Raw genomic sequence first — 24,797 nt, 5'->3', positions numbered from 1 at the left:
GGTGAGAAAATACCTGAATATTAGCAGATCACCATCCCCCAGGCCCCAAGCCTGTCAGTGTTTGAGGCATTTGGACAGTGCCCTCCTTCATCTGCTTTAACTTTTGGTCAGCCCTGAACTGGTCAGGCAGTTGGACTGGAGGATCATTGTAGGTCCCTTCCAACTGAAATATTCTGTTCTATTATATGATATTCTTCCTGAAAGCCATAGAAAAATCAAGTTTCTGTTTTCTTTGCGTATCAATCTGACTCCCAAGATCTTTGTCAGTGCCCATTAACCATGCCTGACACACAAGTTGGTCTGCTAAGCACCCATGGCATTGTTTTGCTTGTGTGTGGTATCTGGACACCTTGAGGAGTGTGTTACTATCTTCTGTGTCCATTGTCTCATCCTTCCTCCATGGGTTGTGCTCAGGTCCTTTGGAAATAGCATGGCTTAGTACTCCCCAGTCTGGTTAAACCCACGGCTACCAAGACTAGTCTCCTCATAACTGGCTTGGTGCCTGCATGTTTGAAAGATCCAGGGAAGTCTTCCTCTGGGAGTTGATATCAGCACTGCCACTCTCTGCCCCATCTGCTGAGCGTGACTGATGGCTCCCGTGGCCATGCCAGCTCCTTCTGCATGCCGAGCCCGGAGGCTCCACCGGGCTCCAGCAGCAGTGGGCAGGGTGGATCCAGGCAGCCCGAGAGCGTGTCCTGGGTGCTCAGCCTCCCCTCACGTGGGAAGGCTGCCCTAGGAGAGGTTCCTACTTGGTTGTTTTTACGTGTTACTGGCATTTGAGAGTGGCTTAATTACTACGTATATTGAGGGAGCAGGCCCGCAGAGTAGCGTTCAGTGGCTGCATGTACATTGTTCCCTTCTCCAGGTTGTCTTCATTCTTTTTTTTTAATTGTAGAAATGTATAATTTTTCGCAAACCTGTTTGGTACTGTATCTGTATCATTTACATCTTGATGTACTTAATATATTAGCAACCATCTGACTTGCCATAACACCCAGGATTTTAATAATTCATTGCTAGAACGGTATCTTTATTGCTGAGTCTGAGTGGGAGTTAACAACAAATAGTCTGTCAAGTCCTTGCTCTCTCCCAATAGATTGTGATCTTTCAGATCAAAAGTGTATCAGTAGTGCCATGAGCACTGGGGTGAGTAAAACTAGGTCCTGCTCAGGTTGTCTTCTGGTTAGCTGCAAGTCTTCCCTGCATGGAGGGTCTTTGTGGCAGCATTAATATCCACTGATGGACACTTACTGCTACTCGGCAAGGGTTATATTTGAACCGCAACTCCTTCTTCAGCAGGGGCACCGGTACAGTTTCTTTTCTTCCCTTAGTCATGGTTTTTGGCCAGCTTTGTGTCTGTACAGGTTCAGCCCTCAGTGTAGGTGAAGTCAACCACAGTCCCAAAGCTGTTGCAAGAGTAGATGAGCATGTGGGTGCCATGACTGCCCGAGCCTGGTTGTCAACGGAAATATTTTAAACTGTGATCAGTTATGTCTTAATATTATTTTTAATAGATACATGGTAGTTTTGTTCTTAAAAGGATAATTTTTCCTCCTGTGTCAACATAGCTGCAGCCCGCCTGATAATCTTAAAACTAGCTGTAATAGATATGTACTGTGTTACTTCTGTAATCGTGAAACAGAATCAGTGATATAGGACCTTATCAGAGGAACTCATCAGGAGTTGATCCGCTTTTGCTGAAAATAGCTATTATAGCTCTATCCTTGATGTCAGAATTGGAGTGAGAAGCATGATGCCTTGCTGACAGGCAGGCACAATTAGCTAGCAGAGACAGACTTTTTTATTTAATAGGCAGTATCCAGTTATGTATGCACCTATTGACAGTTTTCCAACCATGGTGAGGGTATCAGTTGTGTTTCACAAACTCGGTGGCAGTGCCAGGCCTGTTCCGACACACAGCGGCTCAGGCTGTCGGCACAAGCTTCGTGGATTTGCCTCCGTTCTGGACTTGTGCCAGAAAGGTGTCAGAAAGATGAGTTGTTTTCTCCATTTGGAGTGTCATCTGCCTGTCCTCACTGGTGCAGCTGGAACCAGGTTTCCATCATTTTTTTAGTCATGCTTTGACTCATGTCACAAGATGAGAGAGAGTTCATGCCCAAAGAGTTAGGTCTCAGAGGTGGACCTGTTCAGTTTTTTTGCCGGTAACATTTTATGCACCAAGTCCAAGGCAAAAGTAAAATACCGCTTCAAAGTTAAAGCAATGAGAATAGCATCAGCATCCAGTATGGGCGTTAAAAACAAATTTAACAACTCTCTTGCCCATTGAAACAATCCAACTCCTGCATTTGTTTGCTATAAGCAAAACCAACTGGCACTAAAGAATGCCTACTATAAGCTTCCTAGCCTCATGTTTCTCTCCCCTCCAGCTTGTTTGGTAATTGTGTATATGTTGTTCCTTTAAAATAAGCCTGCCTTGACTAGTCAGCATGTTTGAAAAGCTAGGCAGACTGAGAAAATGGGGATCATTGCTACAGAAAACAGTTCAGTAACAGGCATTTTGTAAGAACTTATTTCTGTGTCCCTGGAAAGTTTTTCTTTTTTGCAATAGACAAGTATTGTCTATAAAGCCTATAGTTTAAAGGAAAAATGCTCTGGTCAGGTATGGTCTTTCTTTCCAGAAGCCTTTTTAAGAAAAAGTTACTTGATTCAAACAGAGAAATAGAACTATCTAGACTTTTGTTATGAGTGACCACTAGAACAAGCTTGGAGGAATCTTGTCTTCCTTTGGTGAAGGAGGAACTGTATGTGCCATAAATATGGTTTAAAACTTTTAGGTTGCATGAAGCATACATGTGTGGGTTTGTCTTTTTATTCCAGGAGCTTTTTTCTCTGTTCTCTAGGGATTTAAGTCATAATCATTTATTGTCATCCAACTGGAGCATTGATTTGTCTGTTCATACACTACAAGAAGTGTAAGTTGTTTTTTTATGAGGATAAACTCTAAAGATATCCTACCTAATTCTAATTAGTACATTTAATTGCATGTCTAGATATCTGGTCTGACTTGTAGAAATATTTGGTGCCAGTTAATTAAATGGATGGTCTATGTTGGCAGTATCTTTTATGTATAAAACTGATGCTTTGCGAGCAGGAAACTTTTTTCATAACACATTAGAAGACCAACGTTTTAAAAATAAATGAGACGTGTTTGTTTGGACTATAGCGGATTCTAAGTTAAAGAGAAGTAATAGCATCCATTAAAATAGTAACAACTAGCATGCTTTGCTATTATATTGTTCAAATTATTAGTATTTAAGCTTTTAGGGAATCTTTTTTTGTCAACTACTAAGTATTATAACAAAATTGTTAAATGTGCTCTGTGATATGAGTTGTTTCTGCTGTGTGCAGAAGGGTTTTTCCTCTTTGAAGTACCAGTAATCTTTTTTGGTTTTTGTTTTTGATTTTAAGGAAAATGAATTACAATGAGCTAAGTGAAATTCCGTATTTTGGAGAAACAACTTCTAATATAACTCTTCTATCATTGTAAGTAATAGCTTGTCTGCCTTTTCTTGTTTAACAAATGGGAGAATTGTAGTAACAGTTCTGCTATCAAGTTGTAGGAAAACATAGCTTCTTTTGTCTTGAAATACTACTCATCTAAAGTGCTTTAGGGAATATGTAAGCACTCTTTAAAGAAAGACAAATCAGTTAGACAATCAAGTCATCCTAAATTACCAATAAAATGCAGTCAACCAAGGCAGGCAGCTTTGAAGGGGAGGGATTCAGTCTAGGAATGACAGTTCCCACAAGGAACAGCCCAACCACCGGCCCCAGCATTTGAATCTATTCACATGTCAAGGTGGCAAATAACTCTTGGATTTTCAGTATTGCTTTAGGAATTAACACTTTGAAGTGTGTGGTTCATGTCCCATTTAAGAGGCTTGCTAATAGAGTTGATACACAGAATCCTATAGCTGTTTCAGCTGTGCAACTTGAAGGATGGGATGTTTTGATAATTATATTTGTTGCTGGTTTTTTCAGGGTACACAATACCATTCCAGAAATAAATGCTGAGCAACTCCAAGTTTACCTTTCATTGGAAAATCTAGATCTTAGTTCTAATCTTATCTCAGAAATTAAAGCAGCTTCTTTTCCACGGATGCAACTGAAGTACCTGTAAGTATGAGTGGTCTGTTACATCTGGGATTCCTGGCTGTACAACAATAATGTTGAAGACCTCATCAACTCTTATGTTACTGTCTTAAAGTAGGCGGTCTTGCATGGCTTTGAACTAGTAGCAGTGCATAAGACAGTTATGGATGTGCTTGAAGTAAAATACTTTTCATACCAATCTGTATTGCATTTTCTCAAATAGTACAGAAAACAGTAACTGCTGTTGTGAAAGAGCAGGTACTTCAGCCAGCAGGGACATGGAATGATTTCTTCTCATTTTGAGTAGATTACTGTTGACGTTGTCTCAACCATGTCTAAGTGAAGAATGGACATGCAATAAAAATCAGCTCCTAGCACTGATTCCTTTGCGAAAAACTATTGTTTGGTATACCAGAATTCAGATCTGTGATGTGACTTCACAGGGAACTTGAGTTCTAATAATGAAGTGTGTATGTAGTTGTGTTCATAAAATTCTCCATCTTCTGAAAGGCCTGTTTTCCTCTTCTTTTCCTAGGAATCTGAGTAATAACAGAATAACTACTCTAGAAGCAGGCTGTCTTGATAACTTATCTAGCTCACTACTGGTGGTAAAGCTGAACAGAAATAGGATTAGTGTGATTCCACCAAAGATCTTCAAATTGCCTCATGTGCAGTTTCTGTAAGTACCAGTCTTGAAAGCTTAAAATCGTGGTGTTTAAAGCTGTGTTATTCATATCAATATGTGTTCTTGACTTTCACAAAGTGGTGCTTATCGAAAGATGTGTTAATGTTTGAATGTCCTTTTCATAACAGGGAACTGAAAAGGAACCGGATTAAAATAGTGGAAAGTCTTACATTCCAAGGACTAGAATCCTTAAAATCCTTGAAAATGCAACGCAATGGGATCAGCAGACTAATGGATGGAGCATTCTTTGGCCTGGGTAATATAGAAGAATTGTGAGTATGCCTAGTCGTGGAATTTTTTTTAGGGACTCTAGCTGTGGAGGGTTGTGTCCTGTATGACTTCCCTTACATCAAGGCTGTGCTGAGATACTAATGAGCATCACAGGAAATGAGTTTACAGATCTGTATTTTCCCATTATTTTGATATCGTGTCTGGTTACTTTAGAGGCACAAAGGTGTATTGGCTATCTCCCCAGCTTCTTCCCATTCGATGGTCAAGAATGCTTTGACTCTAACTTGCTTTTTGCTGGTTTTCATTTGCTCCCCGTAACATGGGATGGTTCTTTGCTGTGTGACTGTTTAACAGAGATGGCACAGGGGTGTGCCATGCAGTGTTAGCAAAAGATTTTTAAAAAACTAGTCTTTAAGAACAGAGATTACAGTTTTGCTTCTGCCACTGGATCACTGCAGCTGTTGTTGAGTTATCCCGTTCTTCATATACTTTAGTTTGCTCTTTCGATTTCAATGGTATGAATATAATCATGCATTCCAGGTTGACTAAGGCTTAGTAAATAATTTTGAGATCCAGGAGGTGAAATTTTGTAAATATATGTTTCGTTGATTATCTATTTGGCAAATGTTTTTCCTTGTAATTCCTTAGAGAGCTGGAACATAATAACTTAACAGAAGTAAACAAGGGCTGGCTGTATGGTCTGCGGACATTGCAACAACTCTATGTTAGCCAGAATGCCATTAACAGGATCAGTCCAGATGCGTGGGAGTTCTGCCAAAGACTTTCTGAGCTGTAAGTCCTGGGCTGCTTTTCGTTTGGGATTTTGTAATGTTGCAATAACAGATTGGATAACACGTATGTAGCAAGAGTGAATTACCAAGGGAAGTACTCAGTTTCCTTGTAAGGTCCATGGTAATGCTGTGTATTTTACTTCTAAGTGTTCTGTTAGAGAAAGAAATTAAAACGCAATAGTTAAGTTAGATAGTATCTTCATAATTAATCCCTCCCTACTTGTCTTTAAAGTGCGTGTTCAATGTTTCTAGAGACTTGTCGTACAACCAGCTAACTCGCCTCAAGGAGTCTGCCTTTGTGGGACTTGGTTTATTGGAGAAACTAAACCTGGGTGACAATCGCATTAGTCACATTGCTGATGGTGTGTTTAGAGGTCTGACAAATCTTCAAACCTTGTAAGTACAGAAAACTTCTGGTTGAAATCTCAGTTTAATGCAGTGAAGCTTTTGGAAATAAAGACAATGAATATTGCGCTATGCAAGCCTGAGATCAGTGTGTTGGCATTGTTTTGTCCTGTCCTGCCTGCAGGTGTGGCAGGGCTGATAGTCTTTTGTTCTGCCGAGAAGACAGAATTGTGGCCCAGCTAAAACAAACCAGCCACTTAATTTTAGTGGTGATAAGAGACAGTGGCTTGGTGACCTTGAGTGCCCAGTTGCATGTCATACCGGTTCTGTGAAGGTGTGGATAGTCAGCTTGCATGAATGCCAGTTGTGGAGCAAATGGTCAGCCTGGACCTCTATTCCAGAGGGTTCTGTTAGGGTTGGAACCTGGGAAACAAAGCGATGAGCCCTTTTGGTTGTGAAAGGTATGGTTTCGCCCACCCTGCTTGTGGGCTGAAGTCATAGGCACAGCATATAGGAGGAGTGTAAGATTACTTTTTGCTGTCAGAGGCACAGCTCTGCGCTTGCCAGGACCTTTCACAGCAGCTGCAGCTGTTTGGTATTTCTGACAAGAAAAAACTCAATCCTGACTCTTAATAAATAAAAAAAAGTGTCTCAAGTAGATCTGAACAGTTGTAATCATCCTATACAATGGTAGTTGAGGAAGGAGTGAAAGTTTATAACCCCTCTGTCAGTTCATTAAATAAATGCTTAAATAAGCAAACTCACCAGAGAGATTTATGTAAGCAGTCATATTCTGTTAACCTTAATGCAACCTTTTAATGAAATAATTAAAACTAATTTCTTAGATTTAGAGTAGCATGAAAAAGAACAAGAGCAGATTAATTAGTAGGTTTTCCTGGGCTCCTCAGAGGCGTCAACAGCTGAGAGGCTGGCCATTTGCTTCGGGGTTGGAATGTGCAGGACGGAGGGCAGTGGTGATTAACAAGGCTCCAAGCATTTGTGCCCAGCCAAGCATGAGGAGCCAACTCCTCAGCTCACACAATGAGGGGCTTTTCTTTTGGGTTGCTCGCTCATTTTGCTAAGTGGTCTGAGTAGTGGAGTGTAAAAATACTTCAAACAACGGGAGATAACTGTGTTGCTGTCGGATTAGGTCCATTATTGTTTGTATACTGCTTCTTTCAGTGCTAAGGCTGATGTAAATATTTCTCTGTATGTTCAGCTCTTGCCGCTATTCTGCAATGTAACTTTAATTAATTAGAATAAACTGTATATTGAGTACAAGGTAATAAGAGCAAGGTAGGATTAAAGGTATGTCTAAGAATAGCACCGAAGTTTTGAAGTTTAACATCTTACCACATTATTTACTTCATAAAACTGTGAGTAGCTTGGCATTGATACCCCTCCAGCATTCACAATCTAAAATTCCGAAGCAGACCTGGAGATAGTTCTAGAAACAAGTTTCAAATTACAAGAATTAGCAACTTGGAAATAAATTGGGCATATTATTCATCTAGTCATTCTTCCCATTAGATCACATCCATGTCGAGTGCCTTAGCTTGAATCATTTTTGAAGAGGAAAATACTTAATGTGAGCAGATATCAAGGCCTTATTTGTTAAGACCTTGTGATGCATGAATAATGGAATTATTTTCTTTTTGTCCTAAATTTTTAAGTGTATATATTAATTGTGGAAATGACTGTTGTGTGGTGTTAAGAACCACACAATTTTTCCAAAAAATCCATATTTCAAAATAAGAAAAATAAGAAAATAAAGCGTTATCACTGACCGTGTCCTGGAGATTGATCCCAGGCTCTTCCAGGATGATATTCTATGCAATTTACAGTCTCACCAAAGGGAGAGTAGATACTTCATTTTTCTACCACTAGCAGAAGGAAAGAAGTGTTTATATGAGATTATGTATACAATTGCCTGTATATGTAGCTAGCTTTCTGCATCAGTTGACTTGTTTGGAAGCTCCATCAAGCTAATGCATATAATACCTGGTAAAATGCAGTACAGATTATTTTTGATTGGTGTATTTTCCTTTAAACACACTCCTGTCTGCAGGGACTTCTGTGCACGGTGGTATGAAAACAGACAAAAACTGTGGCTTTGACGGGAACTCTTGGCTCAGTCCATGCCATTCAGGCTAAAAATGCAACTGAATTTATTTCTTCTTCTCTCTAATAAGCATTTAATCCTCTCCAAACCATATTGCTGTATTGCTTTTGCTGTTTAGACTGCTTTTCTACATGAGGGACCGAAGTGCTGTGCAGAGGTCAAACAGAAATCCCATTAGCTGGTAACGAGATTTGTGAGCAGAATATCAACTTCATTCTGAAAATCTACTACTTTGTGCCTGGCAGCCTTACACTGTAACCTGTGTGTAATCTCTTAATATGCTAATGCTATTATAAGCCTGTTACTTGGGAAGATTAATGTTGGTAGTGTATTGGTTAATTCACTTACGTGAACCAACTTGTTTCAGGAGCCTCTCCCAGCTTCTGGTAGATAGTCCATCACGTGACAAGTGCTAGTCAGACTGGGTCTTTCCTTAAATACCACATCAAGAAGTTGTACTGCAGGATTTGTTTGTGGTTCTGTCTGCGGCACTGATCTTGAACAATTCTATTTTCCCTTGCATCTCTGAAATGGGATATTCATCTTCTGACAAGCTTAGTTTTATAAAAGGATTGAGACCTTCCAGGTGACACTGTGCCAGAACACCATACCTGGCCTGTACAACAGTAAGTTTGCTTCCCTAGCTTGCCACTAGCAGTGATCATGATGTTACAAGGCAAATCTTTATAAGAAAGCTCTTCTCCTGCAGGGACTTGCGGAACAATGAGATCTCCTGGGCCATAGAAGATGCAAATGAAGCATTTGTGGGACTCAGCAGGCTGGATAAACTGTATGTATTGCAAACCATTGAAATGACAGTACTTCCCAGGCACGCAGAGTAGAGGGAGAGTGCAAAGTATTAAGTAATTGTAAATCAATGACACAAGGCAGAAAACCTTTCTAGTTGACAGCTGCATTCAGTGTGTTTCCACTTGTGTGCTACAACCTCTTGATACAGGTTTGGGTTCTGTGTTCAGAAGCACTGGGTCTGTGTAGCACTGGATCACCTTGCAGCACCAGTTTGAAGAAATTAAGCCTAAGTATTTGACTCCATTTATTATTGGATAGCCCAATCCTGCTGTGTGATGATTATCACTTTTGTGCATCTTTAGTTTGGGTAAAAGTTACTGATTATCAAAAAAAAAACACTCAGTATTTTTGAGCAAATATGACACACTATTGAATTAACAGCTTTTCAGTACTTAGACTGTGCACTTTTCATGCAGCGCCATGTGCTTTGTAGGAAGCTCCATCCTGTGAAGCTAGAGACATTGCTTATAACAAATAGCTTGGTATGAGGGTGCAGTCTTGGGAACTAAAGTGATTGTGGCAGATTGGTATTGGGAAGTTACTGCTCCACTCCCAAGTTCTACTTATCACTGTTTCATTCTGCTGACTTAAATTACCTTCTGACACATCTCTAATCCAAATCTCTAAATTAAGAATGGAAAAGAAACCCTGTTCTTGGAAAAATTAGTTGAGCCTTTTAAGCTCAAAAAATAGTATTTGATCTTTTATCTCAGCTAGAATTAGAAAAAAACGTTGTTAATTATCATAGGGAATTTCTTTTGGGTCTTATTTGTGAACTCATTGACATTCAGACTCGTTTCTGGGTTTGGGGGCTTTGTCTTTCAGAATCTTGCAAGGAAACCAGATCAAGTCAATTACCAAAAAAGCGTTCTCTGGTCTTGAAGGACTTGAACATCTGTAAGTACTTTACTTTGTAGAAATCATAATTCTTTATCAACTTCAGTCTTGTATTCTGTGTCAAATGTTCAAGAATTTATCTGAAGGTAGCATATGAAATCATACTTACCTATTGTGTTCTCTTTTCTTAACTTAGAGATTTAAGCAACAACGCAGTAATGTCCATCCAAGAAAATGCATTTGCCCAGGCTCACCTCCAGGAGCTGTAAGTTCATGACAATTATTTACAGATCCTTTACAAGTCCTACCTTGTAAAGAATCCTTCAGCCATTGTAGGATTGGCTGAAGTTGACTGAACTATGTCTGCTTTCATCATGAAATATTTAAAGCAATGCTGGTAATTTATCAACTCAAAGTTGGTAGCAGTATACTTGGATTTAAGGTTTGATAAAAATCTGCGTCTCCATTTCCTTAGTTGCAATTAGTAGAAAATAATTTTTTCTTGCAGTGCTGAACCATTTTCATATCTTATGATTTTGCAGCAAGCTCAGCATGTAGACAGTGAACAAAAGAAAGAATTCATCAGGAATCTTTCAGGGGGATTAGCAAACCCTACATTTTGTCTTCCCATTTTTCAGGCTAGAGAAAGTCTTTAAAATTCACAGCTAGACAAGAATTTTTACTTGCTCAGCAGATGCTTAAGCTGCTAGAGCCTCTTGTGATCTTCAGACATTTCAAGTATTGTAATGTGAAGTGACCTTCACACCCAAGACTAATCCTCCTGTAACACAGTCATCTCTATGAGATAAAGTCTCTGAATATCATGTAGTCTGTTTTAAAACTGTTATTCAATTAGTTAATCTTGGCCAGAAGGACTTAGTTTGCAAGATCTGCCAGTTTGAGGAGACACATTTTAGGTGTTAAAGACTAAGACTTTCATTGCCTTCTCTAATGTATCTTAAAACTGAGGAATCGTTGGTATATATGGGCAACCTGGCTGGTTTGTGTGCCTCCCCTGTCTTGCTACTGGATTCATCTAGTGGCAGATCACTTCTTGTTAAAATGTTGGACTTTCTCCAGTCAGTCATGCTCGTACATAATGTTTAGGAAAGTCTGAAAGCAGGTCGTGGGGAAAAAGTGACCCATCATTGTTTCCTGTTTGCAGTTTTTCTGTGGAGCAAAGAAAACCATCTGCAGTAGATACCTGTATGAAACAAATCACTTTCTTAAATATTTATTAGCTGACATGAAAATGAGTATTGAGGCTTATACTCATTTCGTAATGGCAAGTGTGTTTAGTTTGAGACATAGAGCTACTCTGCAGTGTTATGTCCCTTTTAATTGCTTTAAAGAGGGATGGGATAATTGTAAAGACAGGCTTAGTTTATTATATTTTTTTTAGCAGTTGAAAATCCAAGGTTATTTTCTTCAGAATTAAAAAGAAATGCAAGGTTTTAATGCTGACAGAGGGAAGGTTTTTCTGGATTTGTAGCATATATAGCTAACATTTTCTAATACATATCCGTAGGTATAAAAGAATACTGTAGGTCTTCAAATTTCTCAACATATATGCTTTAAGTTGTTTTGCTGCATGAAACCACATGTAGGAATGTGAAATACATAACCTTTAATCACACTTCTGTTTTGCCTTGTTTCTGCAGAGTTTTGAACACTAGCAGCTTGCTTTGTGATTGCCAGTTGAAATGGCTGCCGCAGTGGCTCACTGACAGCCATTTACAGCAGGCTGTAAATGTTAGCTGTGCTCATCCTGAATGGTTAGCAGGACAAAGCCTTCTCAGTGTGGACCCTGATGACTTTGTCTGTGGTTTGTATTTTTAATGACTTTTGATATAAAGACATGGTAACACAAATCTGTGCAGGTACCTTTCTGAAATCAGGCTGTAGCACTGCTGGAAGTACTTGGTCTTGGCCATGATGCACATGTGGGCCTGTGTACATCACTGGGTCTGCTTTGGAGTTTGGTATTTAATTCTGTTTCTCTTTGCTCTGTTTTGTTGTATTTGAGCACTGAAGCTAACCTGAGGGAATAATTCTCTGAGACTGTATTGTTTTTCATTTAGATTACTGTTAAAAACTGATTATGCTTCCATTCTCCCTGCCTTTAGCTTTGAAAGGGCTGTTTGACACTTCCTTATTGGCTCTTGTCCATACCAGCAAGGCTAGAGTATTAACTACTCTGACGCATTTTCTGATGCTCCATATCTGTAATGTTTATCTGGTCTCTGCCACCACAGTTTCAGACATAAGCCTGTTTATTTTTGTAACCAAACTGTGGGATGGAAAACTGAGAGACTCTTTGCCCAGAGTCATGTGTGAAGTCTGTGGCGGGCCTGCAAATAGTCCGGTGTTCCATTTTCCGGATGAGCAACCTGATAAGTGTTACTTGTGTGTATGCAATTCTTTCATTCTTTTGGAGGTAAAGGCTACAATAATCATCTTGTAGGTGCAAGCACCCACTTCTCCATTCTAATATCACCACCGTGGTGCCTGATACTGAATGCTGTGTGTGCCTATGAGAATGTCTTTGCTGGAATAATGGGTATCGAAATAACTCGAGTGGGATGAGATAGTGAACTGCCAGCTTGCTATGCTTTGTATTTGTAGAATTTAAAGGCTCTTGAGGATACTTAAACTATCTGAAAATAAGTCTTAGTCCTTTGTAAAATAGCTGAGCTCTTCAGCTGAGCACAGCTTTTGTGTGTGATCTAAATATAGCAAATTCCAGACAGTTGTACAAAATGTAGGGCGCTGCTCAAGACCATGCTTCTATGTTGTTTGTTTTCAATGCTTATTCTGTATGCCTACCTGTGGCTCTAATCCTCTTTCACAGTTTGATTTCCAACTGAAAACAGCTGAATATGTGCACCTCAAGCAGGACATCTGTTTGCAAAGCTTTCTTTCTGCTTTCATTGTCTTCTGAGTGAGTTTTCTTGCAATATTAATTGCAAGTTGAAGAGGAAAGTAACTAATCTTGGTGCTTTTATTTTCAGATAATTTCCCTAAACCACAGATAAGAGTGCATCCTGAGACCACAGTTGCTCTACGAGGCATGAATGTGACTCTGACTTGCACTGCTGTGAGCAGCAGTGATTCACCCATGTCCACTGCCTGGCGTAAAGACAGTGAAGTATTGTATGATGCAGAGGTTGAGAATTTTGCCAGATATCAGCAGCAAAGCGGTGAGGTGGTCGAGTATACCACTGTCCTGCATCTCTTCAATGTGAATTTCACTGATGAAGGAAAGTATCAGTGCATAGTCACCAATCACTTTGGCTCCAATTATTCCAACAAAGCCAAGCTGACTGTCAATGGTAAGCAATAATGGTAACAAAGGAGAAACACTTTAAACCTAAAGCTTTATTTAAATAGCTACAAGTCTATTTTTCACTAGAGATGTCCCAAAATAGTCTTGCAAGGCTGTCTCACTAGTATTTAGAAATATCAAACATCTTTTTATAAAGCAGGAAAGAAGTGATTGATTTCTTTTTTTTATTTATTTTTTCTTTTGGTGGGTGAAAAGCCTTTTGTTCACTTTTCAAAGGGGCGGATATCTCCCGTGCTTTCATTAAAACACAATTAGTTGTTTGGAGGTAGAAGTCTCTTAAACTGAAAGCTCCCTCTGCTGTCTCTTCAGAACTAAGCACCTTTCCCTTGTGTTTGTAATGCTAGGGAAGATTCAGCTAAAAGTAACTCATGAGTCTGGAAACAAACTCTGAAAAATCCATTATGAAGTCCTTTGTTTTTAGCCATCATGATTCTGTTTATTTTGACTTGAGGGAAAGGAGGTAAGAAGATAACGTTCACATCAGTCAGTAGAACACTGATCCACATTGTATCTGAGAGCAAAGGTGCCTGTGTTGCTCTTGCTTGTCCAGAACAGATAATGCAGACTTGGAGTGATGAGATGGAAGTTCACCTTCCCTGTTACCAGGGAAGAAAAAGCCTGACAAAGGGGTCATGGAGAAGACTAAACCTTTTTCCTGTCTCTTCCCCATGAGAAGTGTTGTCCCTCAGATCATCTTAAATGAACACTGCAGATACTGTATTTCAGTTTGGAAGATGGTCTCTTAGAAATGACCACTGAAAAAAATTTGGGCAGTTCTTCAGAAGAATCTGCCCCTTCCTCTTAGGGAGAACTACAGGTATACTTCAGATTTGTTTGTTTTCCGATATCCTCTGTGCTGTGGAGCTTCTACTGATTTTTCTCTGGTACTGAAAATACTGAAACTATGTCTCCTTTGATCCAGAGTTACCTTCTTTTCTGAAAACCCCAATGGATCTTACTATCCGTACTGGGGCGATGGCCCGTCTGGAGTGTGCCGCAGAGGGCCACCCTACTCCACAGATCTCCTGGCAGAAAGATGGTGGCACAGACTTCCCTGCTGCAAGAGAGAGGAGGATGCATGTCATGCCTGAGGATGATGTATTCTTTATTGCAAATGTAAAAATAGAAGACATGGGAATCTATAGCTGTATGGCACAAAACATTGCAGGTGGCTTGTCAGCAAATGCCACGCTCACTGTGTTGGGTAAGTGGTGTCCTAATCTGTGCTTGCATTTGGATCCCTTCACTTCTGCAGCGGTAGTGTAGCTTGTCTGTAAGTAGCAAGCTTAAGTCCTAAAGAATGAAGTTAAAATACAAAGAGCAGCACTTGAGATGATTTTTCAACAGTGACGCTTTACAAGCTAAGCTACCATGCTTACTAACTTCATTGGTCAGATCTTTGCAGGTGAGAGCTGAGGGGCATATCTCAACCCAGCAGTGCAGACTACATAGATAATTTGTGTTGCTTTAGAAGAAATTTAGTCACAGGTAACATGAACTATGCTGAGTAATAATGGAAGGACAGTTCCTTCTAGGGTGCAGTAGTTTTTGAAGACACTGACTTTTAAGATGATGGTCATATGCAAATGTAGATTTGGAGTACATAAAGCAGACTGTGGCTAGCATAATTTTGGGGACGTTTGCTGTACTTGCATTTGCTGCAGTGATCCATAGAAGAGCTGAACTCACAGGATTTCCTGAATCCTGTGTTTCATTTCTCAAGTTTAGATTCAGGTTGTAGGATCAGATTTTTAAATATCATGCAGTACGCGCTGGTGTTGCACAATGAAGTTATCTTACAATTATTTTTTTTTCCTCCACTGTCACAGAAACTCCTTCCTTCGTTAGGCCCTTGGAAGACAGAACAGTAACCCGAGGTGAAACTGCTGTCTTGCAGTGCATAGCTGGTGGCAGTCCTGCCCCTCGCCTCAACTGGACTAAAGACGATGGCCCTTTGACAGTCACAGAACGGCATTTTTTTGCTGCGGCAAATCAACTCCTTATCATTGTGGATGCTGGACTAGAGGATGCTGGGAAGTACACTTGCATTATGTCCAACACAGTGGGCACCGAGCGTGGCCATATTTACCTAAACGTCCTGGCTTCCCCAAATTGTGATTCTTCCCAGGGTGGCATTGTCCATGAGGAGGATGGCTGGACAACAGTAGGCATTGTGATTATTGTCGTGGTGTGCTGTGTTGTGGGAACATCCCTTGTATGGGTTATCGTGATCTACCACATGAGAAGGAAGAGTGAAGATTACAGCATCACTAACACAGGTAAAGTGCAAAAGCAACCCTGTTTTTAATCCAAAACACTTGCTAAGAGTGATGAGATTTCCGGATTCATTACAGATGGATAAGATTGAACTGAAGATTTCCTTCTAAAATCTCTTCAGGAATTTGCTCAAATTCCTTGATTTTAGAGGGTTTTTTTTAAATATCGAAAGTGTGTTAATTTTACTCCTTGTACACTGGATTTGTTCTACGTTGACGGAAAACAGTAAAAGTTGGAAATAAATGTTTGAATAAACTTAGCACTGTTTTCAGGACCTGGAATAATGTGCGTAAATTTTCATTCTGACCTTGTTAGTTTTGAACGAGCTATACGGATTTTTAGTCACTGAGGTAGAAAAAAGATAACTATATGTGAATTGAAATTTTGGATGACATTTTTGTTAGTGTCAGTAATAGTGCTGGTACTACCTTGAACTCTTCGTGCTTATCTGTTAATGTCATCGACGTTAATTCTGCCTTGCAGAGGAGATGAACCTACCTGCAGACATTCCCAGCTATCTGTCCTCCCAAGGAACTCTCTCGGAGCCTCAGGAAGGCTACAGTAACTCAGAGGCAGGAAGCCATCAGCAGCTTATGCATCCAGCCGGTAGCTACGTGCATAAGAGCACAGATAACTCTTCGTGCTTATCTGTTAATGTCATCGACGTTAATTCTGCCTTGCAGAGGAGATGAACCTACCTGCAGACATTCCCAGCTATCTGTCCTCCCAAGGAACTCTCTCGGAGCCTCAGGAAGGCTACAGTAACTCAGAGGCAGGAAGCCATCAGCAGCTTATGCATCCAGCCGGTAGCTACGTGCATAAGAGCACAGATGGTAAGCAAAGCCCTCATGTGTATTACTTGTGTTTCATAGGATGCCAGTGCAGTCTAGTCCTCATAGCTGGCTGCAGTGTGGCACAATGCAGCGTAGTGCTGCATATTAACATCAAAGATGACTTTCCCTAGAGAAGAATTCAGGTTGTTCTGAAAATTTCCATTGATCGTTCTGAGTTTGAGACACCTCCTGGTTTTCTTCTAGTGTTTGTTCATATTATACTATCAAGGCTTCCGCATTCCGTGCGCGTCATTTAATCTTTGGTCCAGCAATGTCTGGGCTCACATCTGCTATGAACGCCTTTGCATGTAGATGTCATGACTGCTGTCCTTCAAGTGCCAGAGTAGTACAGTTCCCTCCAGAGGCTCCTTGCTTTAGTGTTTGTGATCTGTTCAGCAAGGTGGAGATGCCATTAAAGAATTCCTAGGTTAAATAACAAGGTAGATTTTTATGCTATTTCTTTCCTTTGGCATCTCAAGAGTCCAGGCAATAGAGGTGGAAATAAAGTTCGCTTGGAAGGTGACTTGCTGTACCTTTTGTCCTTGGCATAAAATTACTGCCTCTGCCAAACATATAGTCCACTTGCTACAATCATAACTAAAGAGTCTACACTATTTCCCTACCTTGTTTGGATGCTTTTCAGGATGTTTGCATCATTGTGTCTACAGAGATGCTATTTTTTACCATCCAAATGCTGAGGAGCCATCCAATCCTTATATAGGCTGACTTTCAAAAGTGATCCTTCAATGTAAGTTTTTCACATCTGTCCCATGATCCAGTCCCTCTAGTCTGCTACTACACTAGAGTCTGTATCAGGAAGGAGCTGAGAAGCAACTTGTCTCAATGACCACTTTATCATCTGGTCTAGGGTGTGTGGGTATGCAGGGTACAAGTCTGGTACAAGAGCATAAACCGATGTGGGTAGGTGTCCCAGTTTGATTCCAGGGCTGTTTCAGCCTGGTGCCCAAGCTGGTTGGACCTGCACGGAACCCTTTTGCCCTTGAAATAGGAGAGCAAACATGAGATTGCTCTTGCTCATGTCCATGGTTTTCCCCTGGTCAGCCTCAGAAGGGCAATGCTATTGAGAATTTGGATGATGCGGAATCTAGAGCATTTCTCACGTGACTTCTTCAGTAAACAGTCAAGCTGAGTACTTTGTTACCGTGTTAACTATTTAAAAGCCCTTCAAACTGTGCCGCTGTAACACATGATCATACTAGGACATGAAAGAGTCTATGGAAATCAAGCATCCTTATCCTCTTTGAGAGTATTTTGTTTTTCCATTATGTTTGTCAGGTGGCGCAGCACCGTTGGTGATCTGCTCAGACTGTTACGACAATGCAAACATCTACTCCAGGACACGAGAGTACTGTCCCTATGCCTACATTACAGAAGAGGACCCACTGGATCACACTCTCCCTAATCTCATGGTGCAGATGCCTAAGGAAACATATACAGCACGCACCCAGCATGAAACCAGTACTCTTGATAATCTCTTAGCAGACAGAGACATGTCTGTCTTCCTTACCAATCATGACAAAATAAGTGAAAAGAAAATCTCCTCCCAGCAGGTTAATGGTGAGTGTCCTCTTTTCCCTTTTGTTGCTTTGTATTCCTTCATAAATCTGGCCTTACTTGTGCTGCCCTTCACTGTTGACACGTAGCTAATTCTTCAAGTGACCATAGTTTGTGGAGTAACTCATCTGTTTATTAACTACCTCTTCTCAGAACTAGCCCTCAGTTTGCATCCAGTACCCAAGAGTTGATGAGGGTGATATTAAAAAGATGGTGTTTCTTAATCTGCAGTTCATCTCTTAAAGCTTGTGGAATGTAATCCTTTGCATGTACTTCAAGGACATTTGTTAGCCAAGAGTTAAAGCTTCACATAAGAAATTCAGTCAGCCCTTCTGTTTGAGCTAGCCTGGGTTTCAACGAACTCTGAAAGTTTTGGTTTGTATTTTTGTAAATTGATTGGGTTTATGTTGACGTCCTTCCAGGTAGCTTTTTTAAAAGTTCACACTGAAACTGTGTGTGTTGTTTCTGGTTACTGTAACAGATGGCTGAAAAGGGAGAGCATCTAGTAAAATACACCCTCAAAAATACAGAAAATAACCTCAGAAAGACTTATTGCTGAGTTGCACAACTCAAAAAATCTGTCTAAAATTTGAGTGTATTTATCATGAACTCGTTTCTGTTCATCTTCCAATTTTTCTTCCTCAGAACCCTTTCAGCTTCCTTTATGGGGAGTAAACAAAGACCTAGCGCTCTCTCACTCACACTTTCTGCATCAGCAGTCAGCCCGTGAGACCCCACGACCTCTTCGAAGCGAGGGCATTATCGACAGTGACCGGGAACAAGCTGCTTCACCCAGACCTTGCCACAGGTTACGTGAACATAACTTTGATTTTAATAGGACACGGAACATTCATGACTATAGTGAAACCACGTAAGACACTAAAATGAAGTCTGAAAAGCAAATCCGTATCAACTGACTTTTTGTATTTTCTACCTCAGGACTAGCCCCAAGGCCAAAGATGCTTTTGTGTACATGTGTCTACAATTACAGGCTGACTAAACAGAGTCAGACTCCCTGGGAGGAGGTGGCATATGCCCTTTTTCGTTGGATTTCTGTGTATTGAAACACGGGAATGTGCAACAGAGAATGCATAGATGATTAGTGATATACAGAAGAATAGGATTAAAACATGGATTTTCTGATGTTGGAAGCAGCCTTTGTGTTAGTGCATGCTTTGAAAATCTCTCAAGAATGCATAGCTATTTCACACTGCATTGTCTGCTTGAAAACAAATGTTCAGGGCCTCCTCATGGAATTCCCCAGTAACTGTAAGCATAAAACTCTTGGCCAGCTTTTTGTTTCTTAGAATGTTAGCAGGCATCTGTTACCAGTCTAACTTTGAGACTTGTTTTCTCCTATGAATAATGGACTCTAGTTGTAAATAAATTTGCATTTATAAATATTTTGTATACACTAAGCATATAAATGTGTTGGCTGTAATGTAAATATATTTTTTATTATGCCAAAGTATGTATCATACTGTTAGTCTTGAGAGCTGCATATCAAGCCATATGGGTTTTTTTTTGGTGGGACTGAAAGCTTGTTTCTGAGGGGATGGAGCTGTCTTCCTTTTGGAAAGAAGTGAATTTACTATAGGTATGTAGTGAAGCTGTGATATTGATGAATTCCATTGTTACATACAACTCTGTGTGCATTAAGCCTGGCTAGCCTGACTGCAAGCTGATCTGTTTCATGACATTACCAGAATTCCAGGTTTGACCCATTTAAGTGTTGACAGAGTCCTTAAATCGCTATATTAGGCACTTGTCCAATAGAGCATAAAGCCCAGGAGACCCTGCATTAACAAGGTATTCCAGGCTATAGTATCCAACTTCCCAGAAGTTCTTGTAAATAGCAAACAAAAAGAACAGTACACAAAATGTTTCCTTCTGGTCATCTGGTAAAATACCTATAAGATGGGAATTTTGAGTGGTTTGTTTCAAAAGTTTATCTAAGCTTTTATCTTTAAAAAAAGCCTTTGTATTGTGTATGTTGCAGGGAGGTCTCAATATATTTTTTTCTAGCTTGACAGTTAAGTGAACTCTTAAAGAATGTTGTGATGAAAAGCATCGGATAATTGGGAAAACATTTGATAAATACTTTGTGAACTATACTGTGGATTTTCTGTTTCCTCTGCACAGCCAAGAGACATATGTAGTTTAAAACACTTGTGTCCTTTTCTGTTGTAAAATATCAGGCAAAATTGTTGCCGTATTGAACTCTCTAATAGTTCCCTAGACCTGAGTGTGGCCAAAATGTTTAAATATCAGACAGGTGAGAAATGAAATAATATGCAGGGAACCGCTCAGTATTGAAAATCTACTACTTGCTGAGACAGAGGAAGCGCACACTTCATTAGTTACAGTGGGATGTGCCTTACAAAATTAGGAGGAAAGACATTATAAAGACTTCCTGAGAAGTTTGTTGTTCTGGGGAAATGAACCTTTGTGTAGAAGGGGTTAAAGACTCATCGGTGATGGGTTTTCAGCAAGTATGTTGTGCTCAGCACTAGAGCGCTTCAACATTATACTGTATACTCATGCCTGAAGAGCAAGGGGCTCTCTTCTTAGTAACTGCATTTTTTCAAGCTGTATGATATGTATGTACTAAAATGAAAACAGCTGCATGGTATATTTTCATAAAGACAGAAACAACTTTCTGGACCAGCCCAAGAGAGGTATGTAAGACTTCCCGTTGATCCGTTCCTAGATAGAAGGGTGTGTGACTGAAATACCAGATTCCATCATGCAGAATCACATCTGAAACTTTTGAGACTGTGGATTGTTTGAGTAAATGAGTGAGGAAATGCTGGGAATAATGATTATTTTCCCACAGCTCTTTGGGCATGAATAATAGTCAGATCTATGCAAATGAGTGACTATTATCAAGGGCTCTTACCATGTTCTCAAAGCAACCATGGTTGCTTTGATAGCCAGCAGCTTTAGTAGGAAGAGGATCCAATTGTCCTTAACCGTTGGTTAAAGGAGAGAAACACAGGGGTGTGAAACTCTTTGGGCTCTGACATCTGAAATGTTTTAATAACATACATGCTAAAAGAAGAATCTTAAGTTCATTCCTTTCTGGTTTTATTTCCTCCAGGTTTTTTCTTTCCAGAGAGCATTTAAGACATGGTACTTATTTTCAATCCAAAGTTATCTCTGCTGCAGGAACCCAGTACCGCCAGTTTAAATCCAGATGAGAAAGGTCATGTCACGAAACTACAGCAGCAGAAAAGCCTCATCCTTTTGGGCTTCTTGCTGTTCTCTCTGCATATTCACACAGGCTGCTGTGGCAGAGTGCTTCTTGGCATGTGCAGAGCCAAAATTTCCCACTAGTGGAAATTTCCCACCCCTACTGCTGCTCTGTTTCCCGTCACCATTTGGCAAATGGTTGTTAACTTTTTCTTTCATCCCTCTCCTCTGTGGACTTGAGCTAATTCAGATCTGTCACAGTACAGCTGTGAATGTCTAGACCTTAAGTGTACTTTGGGTACAAGTCCCTAGTGCAACTGAATTCCCTTTGGTAGGTAAGATGTGCTTGGCTGGGACCAAGGCTTTAAAATCAACGCTGTCTGCACCAGAACAAACTGAAGTGCTAGCTCTTGAAGCCATTCAGGAGTTAAAGCTGCACTGATTTCTGTGAGATACTGGCCTATAAAAGCTGCCATTATGAATTAGGATGTTTGCATTCTTCCATGAGCAATGGTATCTCTTTAAAGTCCATAAGCTGGTTGTAAATAGCTGAAGCTTGTAAGTAGGTGAACACCTTGCTGTGCTTAGCATTGTGGAAAAACTTCCTAGGTAGACTTGCAGAAGAATCAGGCCTCTCTTCTTTCCCCTTTCCTCCAGGAAATGGACATAGGACAGAGCGGCCATTCCGTTTTCAGTAAATAGAAACAGTTTCTTCAATCAATGCCAAAGTACTAACACTACAGGAACTGGGAGGTTCATAAGACAGTGTGAGCAAAGCTGCTCTTGTTACCTGTTGCTATTTCCTAGTGTCTTATTTATATTTTTTTCACATAAGAATGTATATTTTGTATAGCATGTGTAATATGTTTGTCTATTGTAATATACCTTCATTCAATAAAATGCTATATACATTGAGCATCTAGTGTAACTTTGTTAGTTTGCAGATTAAATAATTCATTTTTGTCCTATGATATTTAATTTTCCTAGGGAATAAAAATACAGTAAACTGTGCTGTCTGGACATGTTCCTGGGCAGCTGGCTCCAAGGAGCCCCTTCTTGAGCAGAGAGTTGGACAAGGTGGCCTCCAGAGTCCCTTCCAACCTCAACCATTCTCTGATTCTGTGATTCTTATTTCGGTTTTCCAGTAGGAAACACCCTTTTCTGAAAATGTGTGAGTACTTCTTCCACGGTGCTGTTGACTCCAGGCCAGGAGACTTGCAGATTGCTGCGCTCCCAGCACTGTCCTCCTGCTATTTGGATCCTTTGAAGTACCAAAGAGATTTTCTTTCCGGCAGCAAACTGTCAGCATAAAGGAGTTGGTGAGAGTGTGCCCCGTGTACCTGCTGCAGGAGGGGAGAGGTGGCTGCCTCCCACCCTACCAGCTGCCATCCCTCCTAAAAGCCAGCGTAAGTTTTTTATTCCTGTGAATAACTTACTCTGTTTCTATCACTGTGTTCTTGTGCTGGTTCATGTTCTGATAATTAATCACCTTTGCTCTCCTGTGCACCATTTTGTATGCTTCACCGTTTTACTGTTCACAGCTCTCGGCACCATGTAGCTTTTCCCAAGTTAACCCGAGCTGCTGTAGCTGCCTCATCCTCCGTTCTTGCTGACAAGTGAAGTTTCACCCAAGGAAAGTGTTCACGAGAGCTGGCTGTATGCGTAGCCTGACATGCGAGAGTTAGCCACCTGGCTTGGCACGCTGCTGTCGATGAAGCACAGCACACGACAACCTCCAGTGCAGGGCTTTCCTCTCCCGGCCCTAGCAGCGAGGCCTGCCCAGGGGCCCAGTTTGGCAGGGTGCATCCCCAGATGCAGCTCCCCGGAGCGCCAGCCAGCCTGCGCAGAGGCTCCCACCTTGCCGGCAGCCGGCAGAGGAGGCCCTCCGGGGGTTTTTTCCGCTGGCAGCCTCACCTTGGGTCCCTGCCCAGTTTTCTGTGGCAACGTGCGATGCATTTGGCAGCGCTGCCTGATTCCTTGTGGCCTCTGTCTCCCACATGCAGGGGTGCGTGTCGGGTCCATAGGACCTATGCTGAAACATCCAAAAAGCAAAGCCAGGCTGTAAGCAAATGTCATTACGTCTGTTGTCTCCCTTCGTAGCAAGAGTTAAACGGCTGCCGTTTCTCTGAGTGCAGGCTCTTGACTTCTGTGTTCATCAGCTCACATGCCTGATAACCAGGGATTCCTCCAGTGCTGATACCCGGCCTCGGGCTCTGCCTGGCTGGGCAGGGGACAGCAGAGCTGCCTGCCACCTCCTTCTAGCTCCGGAGGCTCCCCTCGTGCTTATAAACTGTGTTGGGGTTTCCCAGGGGACTGGAGCTGAAGCATTCACAGTGTCCACAGCGTTCCCCAGACCCCAGCTTTTTGCATGCTTTTATGTCTTTTCAAGCTACCATAATTGCAGGGGGATTGCCTCAATGTCTGAGCCTGCCCCACAAGCCTTGATTGATCCGGGAGCATAAGTGTTGTGAAACCCCAACTCATCCTGTGATCGTTTCCACAAGATGCTCAGGAAAAAACAGCTATTGCCTTCCCTGGTAAGTTCAGCTCTCCCTGGTTTGTTATGTACATCTCAACCCTGGCACAGTGTCAGAGAACCAAAAGCTATTGAAGATAAGATCATGAATAGTTAATGTTCTCAGTTACCCAAGCATATTTAAAAATTAACACAAGCCTGGTGCTGAAGAGATTAAAAAACTGGGTCATCAAAGAGAGGAAAAAACAGAAAACAATTGCATCTACCCTCGGGCTTCACTAATGACTGAGTTTTTGTGGAAGATACTATCCCTTCCTTGCTTTAATCCTTCAGTGGTTTACAATATTGGATACTTCATTAAACCACCTTCCCTCCCGCCTGCTAGTTCTCCTCCTCTCCTTCCCTCCCGCAGGAGTTTGTGGCCCCTTCAGCTGTGCCTCCAGGCTGAGGAGTGACGATGGCACTGGTGGGTGCTGTGAGCACCTCTCCTATACACGTCCCCGCATGCAGCGCGGAAGCCGGGGCACCGCGGAGCCATGGAGGGCACGTCGGTGTGATGGCTTCGGTGACCCAGCGTGGCAGTCGGGTGTGTGTCCCGGGGAGGCAGGCAGAGGGCTGTGGCTGGGCATGTGTGACCTGGCTGTTTCTAGGTCTACTCGTTCTCGCTGCACCAAGCCGGTCAGGACGGGAAACGGGATGAAATGCAGCACGGCAGAGAAGGGGCAACCTCAGAGCATGTGCTTTAATCAAGGACCTTTTCCTCCTGTGCCTGGGAGGCAGGCCCGGATTGGGGTTCCTATTTGCAGGGAAATGGAGCACTATTAAGGCTACTGTTTATCTCATTTTCTCCCAATGAGATGCTATCGATTTGCTCTGTGGACGGACATACGCTGATTAAACTGTAAGGCACGGCAGAGAAGGGGCAACCTCAGAGCATGTGCTTTAATCAAGGACCTTTTCCTCCTGTGCCTGGGAGGCAGGCCCGGATTGGGGTTCCTATTTGCAGGGAAATGGAGCACTATTAAGGCTACTGTTTATCTCATTTTCTCCCAATGAGATGCTATCGATTTGCTCTGTGGACGGACATACGCTGATTAAACTGTAAGTGTTTATTGACAGGCCCTGACAGCTGCTGAACTTGGCTGCGTGATGGGGGAGCCGCTG

The 24,797-nt window shown here is 41.4% G+C and overlaps 1 protein-coding gene across 1 annotated transcript in view; it reads left to right on the top strand.

Moving 5' to 3' along the window:
- LRIG2 (leucine-rich repeats and immunoglobulin-like domains 2) overlaps nucleotides 1-19,038 on the top strand; it is a 21,368-nt gene extending 2,330 nt beyond the window's left edge. The window contains exons 2-18 of the mRNA XM_009700472.1: nucleotides 2,862-2,933; nucleotides 3,430-3,504; nucleotides 4,003-4,137; nucleotides 4,649-4,792; nucleotides 4,927-5,070; nucleotides 5,678-5,821; nucleotides 6,073-6,216; nucleotides 8,997-9,077; nucleotides 9,923-9,994; nucleotides 10,131-10,199; nucleotides 11,596-11,759; nucleotides 12,946-13,266; nucleotides 14,203-14,484; nucleotides 15,110-15,559; nucleotides 16,241-16,390; nucleotides 17,687-17,968; nucleotides 18,611-19,038. Coding sequence (XP_009698774.1) covers nucleotides 2,862-2,933; nucleotides 3,430-3,504; nucleotides 4,003-4,137; nucleotides 4,649-4,792; nucleotides 4,927-5,070; nucleotides 5,678-5,821; nucleotides 6,073-6,216; nucleotides 8,997-9,077; nucleotides 9,923-9,994; nucleotides 10,131-10,199; nucleotides 11,596-11,759; nucleotides 12,946-13,266; nucleotides 14,203-14,484; nucleotides 15,110-15,559; nucleotides 16,241-16,390; nucleotides 17,687-17,968; nucleotides 18,611-18,840 — 2,959 coding nt within the window. The 3' untranslated portion in view covers nucleotides 18,841-19,038. The remainder of the gene's footprint in view (nucleotides 1-2,861; nucleotides 2,934-3,429; nucleotides 3,505-4,002; nucleotides 4,138-4,648; nucleotides 4,793-4,926; nucleotides 5,071-5,677; nucleotides 5,822-6,072; nucleotides 6,217-8,996; nucleotides 9,078-9,922; nucleotides 9,995-10,130; nucleotides 10,200-11,595; nucleotides 11,760-12,945; nucleotides 13,267-14,202; nucleotides 14,485-15,109; nucleotides 15,560-16,240; nucleotides 16,391-17,686; nucleotides 17,969-18,610) is intronic.
- Nucleotides 19,039-24,797: the final 5,759 nt, after the last annotated feature.

This window comes from Cariama cristata, unplaced genomic scaffold (assembly GCF_000690535.1).
Source record: "Cariama cristata isolate BGI_N322 unplaced genomic scaffold, ASM69053v1 scaffold22145, whole genome shotgun sequence".
NCBI classification, from domain to species: domain Eukaryota; kingdom Metazoa; phylum Chordata; class Aves; order Cariamiformes; family Cariamidae; genus Cariama; species Cariama cristata.
Note: the sequence above shows the minus strand (reverse complement) of the source record. Positions and strands in the feature narration are given on the sequence as shown.